General features: G+C 29.5%; 1 protein-coding gene across 1 annotated transcript; it reads left to right on the top strand.

The window, feature by feature from the left end:
• Positions 1–4,486: 4,486 nt before the first annotated feature.
• Positions 4,487–7,316, top strand: LOC100572463 (SNW domain-containing protein 1; the record flags this gene model as incomplete). The annotated part of the gene is given in 4 exon segments (XM_029486654.1): positions 4,487–4,717; positions 5,678–5,831; positions 6,576–6,926; positions 6,996–7,316. Coding segments are annotated over 4 exon segments (840 nt in total), but the record flags the coding sequence as incomplete, so codon positions are not given.

The raw sequence follows: 7,316 nt of genomic DNA on the forward strand, positions 1-7,316 counted from the left end.
ATTTTCACAAATATTAAGTGTTTTATTTTCTAGAAAATTTTGTACAACTAATGTCTAATGAGACACAGCCAACCAAAGGCTTACAAATTGTATGAATAAAACTTGATTTAAGGCGACATGACAACATTTGTTTGATCAGATGAATGTTATTCGGTCAATATAATATGTGGGGATTGTAAAGAAAACATGATCATGCTGTCTTGAACCATTGTCTGTTAATTACGTGTTTCAATAATATTTACATAATTAGAGAAGCATTGATAATATATTTCTATAGACGTTTAGTCACTCAATTACAGTTATTCACATGAGTCATAAATCATAATACACTTGTAAATTGAACATTTTTTTTCTCATTAAGTTTACAAATTTTATAATAATTAATATGGTTAAAATGATTAAATTAATTTTTTTTTACTGACAACATATTTTAATCACAATGAAGATCTTAAATAGTGATTTCAATAAAGCATAAAAAAATTACAAATTTCAAAACTTATCAAAATTATTTAGTATTTATTATTTATTTATTTATTGAAAACAAAACAAACATTAGTTATATTCAGTTAAAAATGAGTTTTATATATATATATATATATGTGTGTGTGTGTGTGTGTGTGTGTGTGTGTGTGTGTGTTTGCTCATCTGTTTTAAGCAAAGCTTGTGTTAGAGATGAGGAGTACCCACGATTAAACATACAAATTAAATTGACATTTTATTTGAGAGAAGAGAAAAAAGAAAAGAGAATAACAATGGGACAACAACAAATAAATATAATTTACATATTAACAACAATAATTACTCTTAAAGATTAATTTGCTTAATGAGTACTTTATAACAATTTTAAAATAGATTTTTTAAAGTTACAAAAGTTGTTATACTGTTTAATGTTAACCTGTACAACTCAATTGCTATATTTAAACTACTTCTAAGCCCAAGGGACTAAGTACACTTTGTTTTGATTACATACAATTTGTTTTTGTATCTTGTATTATGATCATGAACACAAGTATGGATAAGATTTTTATTTTTATATGCTAGGATTAGAACATTTTTTAAAAATAGTCTATCAAATTAAATATACCAGTCTGTAAATTTTCTCCGTGCTATAGAGGTTTGGTAGTTTGAGAATATATTTGATACGTTTGCTTATAAATTATAAAACCATTATAAGTTATAATGGTTTTTAACTTCATAAGATGTTAATTAAAGGTCCCTCCCCATATTTCAATACCGAAAGTATTTACTAATTGAACAAAGGCAAGATATATAAATTGTACGTTATGTAAGTCCAATACATTTCTAATGTTTCTGAATGTAAAAAAAGTGTTTTCTTATAATTAAAATAACATAATCAATATGTATTTTCCATTTTAATTGATTACCCAAGTGCAAACCTAAGTGTTTAATACTATCCATTTTTACAATACCTTTGCAATTTATAAGACAATTTGCTATACATAATCTTGAGTGATTAATTATTTTATAATCTTTTTTAAATGCTATATTTTGTATGTCGAAGACAATGTGTTTAGTTTTTCCCAGGGTAAGTTCTAGACAATTATTGTCAAACCACATATTTACCATTTTAAAAACTAAGTTAGCTTTGTTGAACAAACATTCAATATTTTTCTCTTTCAATAATACAACCATCAGTGGCAGAACAAAGTAATTTATCATCAATATTTAAATTCAGTAAGCTATTCATATAAATAATAAAGGTCCAAGGACACCGAGGCAAGCCATGACTTACATTTAAGGGTTGCAAATTGCAATAAATACACTTACAGAAACTTGTTCAGTTGTTCAAACAACATTTTTCTTATTAAAAATAAATAAATATACAATTTTCAGTCTGTAAAGTTAAAAACATAAGAACATTTGTTTATTTGAACGAACAAAAAATGGATGGCGTGAAGGAGCGGTACTTGAATGGGTTGTATTGGGAGGTGTTTATAATTTTTTGTTTTATGCATTTTCAATTGTTTAGGAGGTTGGTCACGTGGTCACTTTCATTTAGTCGTATACAAAATACAATGGTCAAAGTCAATACTGAACTACTATTTAGTTCAGTGGGTTAAACTTTATCTTAAAAAGTATACATATTGTTAAGTGTTAACTATTAAACTACGTCAGTGACTGCAGCAGAGAGGCAGAGTAAGTTGTTCTGTCCATGAACATGTAATAGGTGCTGTCTATGGTTATATTATGCATTATATTGTACTTGATGAGAATATACTATTACAAATGCTCAAAAGCTAAAATGCCGTAAGTCACTTAAACAAATTTTTATACATTGTAACTACTTTAAATAACAAATCGTACATTTACTTTTTAATGTAAGATACCTATTTAAATTTGCAAATATAGGTAATTAAATTACAATAAATAGGAATAAATTATATATTTTAATTAAATCTTATTTTTAAGTTGTTTCTTTGTACTGGTATGAGTAATTTTATTAAATATAAATAAATTAAGTAATTTGGATTTTATTGCAAAAGTTTATAATTTTTGAAAACTATATACAATTAAGAGACGCCCTGTGTTGTATCCGTCTTGCACACATATGTCATGTCAAATTTTCGTTCACCAGTTTTAATAGTGTGCTGTTATTTTTGATATTAAAGTGAATAAATTATAAAATATTTAGGTAAGATTTTAAGAACATTATCTATGTTCTCTCGATCGGTTTTTTTACGATATTTAAATTTTTAAGTGATATATGCGTATGTAAAATAATATTTAAAATATGCTCATAATTCACTGGAAAAATAAAAAATCCTAAAAAATCGATCGAGAGAACACAGATAATGTTTTGACCTATACAAGTTTGATAATAAGTATAAATGCACTCCATAACTGAGTAGGTACTCTATGATTCAATCTCAAAAACAGATGTTTATATTCACTCACAAATATTTTTATGATATAAATATCTGTGCTCTCAAATAAAAACTTACAGCACACAATTGTAACTTGTAAACGACAATTTGACATGTCGTCGTCTCAGAATGATAAGGTTCCAACGTAATTTTTGTAATTGTTCAGGAGATCGTTTTTAAGTTAGCCCGTACCTATCATTCACGTATGAATTAGAACCTTTTCATTCTCTGTATCTCATTGAATAATCAACGGATCGATACGATTTCAGTATTGAATTATACAACAAAAATTATTTAATAATAATATGCAAAAAAACCATTTTTCAACCTTTTCATTCTGAGACGACGATGTCGTATAGGTAGTAGGTACATAATGTGTAAGACAGATACAACGTACTGTGCGGTTAAGACGTCCTCTTATGTTAGATATTATTACAGTGAAACCTCCCTTAACGGACACCTCCAAATAGCGGACTTTTTTTGGGAACAAACTACAACGGAATCCTCTGAATATCGGACAACACTTCGAAAACAGTAGACTAAAATACCGTGTAAATGCCTACGATAGCAGTAAAGCAGTGGCGTAACTAGGACCTTAATTTAGGGGTGATATCATTAATAACAAATAGGAATATACATATTAAATAACAACCACTACTATGTTCAGCCACACCGTATTTCAAGTGATTGAATATTGCCTATATTATTTTTGAAGGCAATGTGTAAGACTTATGCCGCAGTGGTCGCCAACCTTTTCCAAAGAGTGACTCGGAGAAGTGTGAGCTACTTTAAAAATGTCAAGTATCTGGTGATCGACCACTATTTATTTAAGTACATCATTTGTTATTATTACACCGCAGCATGATAATATATTGTATAATAATATTTTCCATTTATTATTTCTCCATCGGAATTTTTTTCTTCTCTAATAAACACTTACCAAACTGTGTATGTGTATAATTATATAAAGCATAAAAGTGTGTAATACTCACGTGATCAATCTTTATTAGTATAATCATAGATAAAACATACGCTAGCAGCACCCTATTGAAACTGGTGAACGAAAATTTGCCATGTTGTACGTGTGTGATATAATATGGAGACAAAAAAAATTCTGGAACTTGATCCTCGATGGTTTTTTCCGGTTCGGTTCCTAGCAAATCTAAAATGTCGGTTTATTTTTTGTTCTGAGAAAATGAATACATCGTTTCCTGTTCCGGTTTTACGCTTATGTAAGAAAAATCTGGTTCTGTTTAAAAATGAAAATAAAATATCGGTATTGTCAATCGCCGTCAATTATGGCGGGTCAATACCAATTTTCAACCAGATACCTCTTAACATTTGCACGGGACTAAAAAAGTAAAAATGTACACATCGCCGTCACTATTGACGTACGACCTCGTTTAAAATATCGAAATGAATCTTAAAAAACCTTTCCACAAAACAATAATATGTTCTTGCAAATAATTCGGATGAGGGGCATACCATAGGCAACTCATCGAACGAATGGCCATTACGAGGATTTCCTTATCAATGGCGCGGAACTTCCATTTTGTTTTTATCTATCAAGAATTGGAAAACAACATCTTTGTTGATTGATAATAATCACTTTAGTACTTGAAACTTGTGGATGTGGGCAAGTCTCTTATAATAATATCGCGTCGTTCGTGCGTTGTGTAGAAATCTGTGAGTTGTAACTGCCCAAGGTCTAACTCACTATTATAGTCCTGTGAAGTGTGTGGTTCGAGTACTCACGTCGGACCGGACCGGCAACTTCGGTTTTTTTTTTTACGAGACATCAGACTACAACGCTCCGCAATGTCTCTATTCAGGTGAGAAAAACTTATGCCTGTCGTTTATTAATTCTGCGAAGAGACTTGTAAGACTCACGGATATTATAATGTTCAGTCGCTTATTAGGTTCAAAATCGTCCGGACGTAACCAAGTACATAAAAAAAATTCGGTTATAAGACTCAAATGTGGTCATAAAAATCGTAGAAAATAAACTTTTGTGTTGGTTGTAGCTTATTAGTAGTTTCTAATTATGCCGCATAAACTATATATTATGTAACTACAACAAGTTTTATTACATTTCAAATTTATCGCAATTATTGTTGTGCTGGTCCCAATGCGAGTCTTATAAGCGGCGTCTACTGTAATATGTATAGCGCGGATTTGTATGTATTTGCATATATATTCTGGTTGATCGCTAACTGAGCACAGAATTCGTTTCATGACTTAACAATTTAAATTATGCAATTCTTATGGCGTTTATTTTGCATATTTCAACTTTTAGTGTATAGTTGGGAGTTTTTTGTTTTTTTAGACATTTTTAAAATAATTAATATTGTAATATAGAAAAAAAATTTATATTTGTTTAGTTTCAATTAATATTGAAATAAATGAATAGGTACCTATAGGTATAGGTTTTCTCAAATATATTTGGGATTTTATTTTTTTCATATAGATTAAAACGGGTTAAAACTACCAACAAAATACAAACTATGATTTCTGTACTTAAGAAAATTCCTTTTAAGTTACATTTTAGATAAGTACTAAAATTGATTCCTATTTTTTTCTTATTGATTAACAATACCTACAAAACACAAATATTTGAAAGCAAAGTATTTTTAGTAGCGTTCCATAATGTTAAATGTATTATTTAAATTAAATATTCAGAAAATAAATGTCTTTTTGCTAATTTCTGTGTGCATATTTGGTTGGTTTTTAATGTAGGTATGCAAATTCTGCATTTTAGTAATATGTATATTAATTAATGTATAGTTCCTCAGCGTGTTACCAGCACCTACACAATTCCTTCAGGACTTGGAAGAAGATGACGAAACCAACGAAACACTCGCTGAAAAAACCAATACCTTTGAAGTGTACGCTGTTAAAATCCCTCCATACGGGAACAGAACTGGATGGGTACCGAGGACTGTTGAAGTAAATATTAAAATATTGTTATGTTATTTTGCAATATGGGTACATGTGTAATCAATTCATTGATTATAAATGAGAAATAAATTCAAATAATTAATGCTCAAGTAACTAATTGCAGACTGTTTTTAAAATCTTCCTTCTACAATATATTCATTTTTAACAAACTTGTGATATTTCAGTGAATTTATATGGCAGCAGTGATGTCACACTAGGTACAATACGCTTGTTTTCAGCGAACTACAATATTTCTATATAATTTTGAATCCAATAAGATTTTTTTCGTGCTTAACAAAATATATATTTATGTTATATTTATACCTTGACATAGAAGTGTAATTACTGATTCAATTAGTTCAACATTTGCTTCGATTAGACAATTTTACAAAACTTAAAAAAAAATGATTTTAACTGAAGTGTTTTATTTAAGTAAAATCATTATATTCTGAATTGAATGGTAAAAAAAATAGTATAAAGTAGACTTTTTACTTTAAAAACTTGTTTATGTTCAACTATGGTAATAATAACAACACATTTTTTAATTAAAAATAATATTTCCATTTAAAGAAAATAACATGTATACAAAATATATATTTAATATAAAAACTAAATAGAATACATGTTGTCGTCTAATGCATTAATCAATATATTGTTATTTTTTTTTCTTCTGATTGAGATGATTTTTAAGAATACAATTATTGCATAGTAGTGTAGTACAATTTTGTTAAAATTACCATTTTTTTTATTTAGGATTTTGGAGATGGTGGTGCTTTTCCGGAAATCCAAGTTGCGCAATATCCATTGAATATGGGAAGAGAAAATAAAGAATCTGTTTCAAATGCTCTTGCACTGCAGTTAACTTCTGATGGTAAAGTCAAATATGATGTGATTGCTCGTCAAGGTCAGAGAAAAGATAAAGTGATTTATTCAAAACTATCTGACATGCTTCCATCTGAGGTGGTCAATGAAGATGATCCTTCCTTGCAAAAGCCTGATTCAGAAGAAGTTGCAGACATCACTGAAAAAACAAGAGCAGCGCTGGAAAAGTTGACTAATTCTAAAGTTTCGGCTGCATTACCAGTACGAGCGGCCGATAAACCTGTAAGTTACCATGTTTTTGATGTTTATGAATATTATATTTGTTGTTATTCATACAATGTTTATGTTTAGGCTCCTGTACAATGGTTCCGGTACACCCCTACCGAACAAGGACAAGAATATAATTCCGGTTCAAAACAACGTGTTGTAAGATTGGTGGAGGCTCAAAAAGATCCAATGGAACCACCTAAATTTAAAATAAACAAAAAAATTCCCAGAGGTCCTCCATCGCCTCCTGCACCATTAATGCATTCACCAACCCGGAAGACATCTGTCAAGGAACAGAAAGAATGGAAAATTCCACCGTGTATATCCAATTGGAAGAATGCTAAAGGTTACACAATTCCATTAGATAAGAGATTAGCTGCTGATGGTCGAGGTTTACAACAAAAC

Source organism: Acyrthosiphon pisum, chromosome A1 (assembly GCF_005508785.2).
Source record: "Acyrthosiphon pisum isolate AL4f chromosome A1, pea_aphid_22Mar2018_4r6ur, whole genome shotgun sequence".
Classification (NCBI taxonomy): Eukaryota; Metazoa; Arthropoda; class Insecta; order Hemiptera; family Aphididae; genus Acyrthosiphon; species Acyrthosiphon pisum.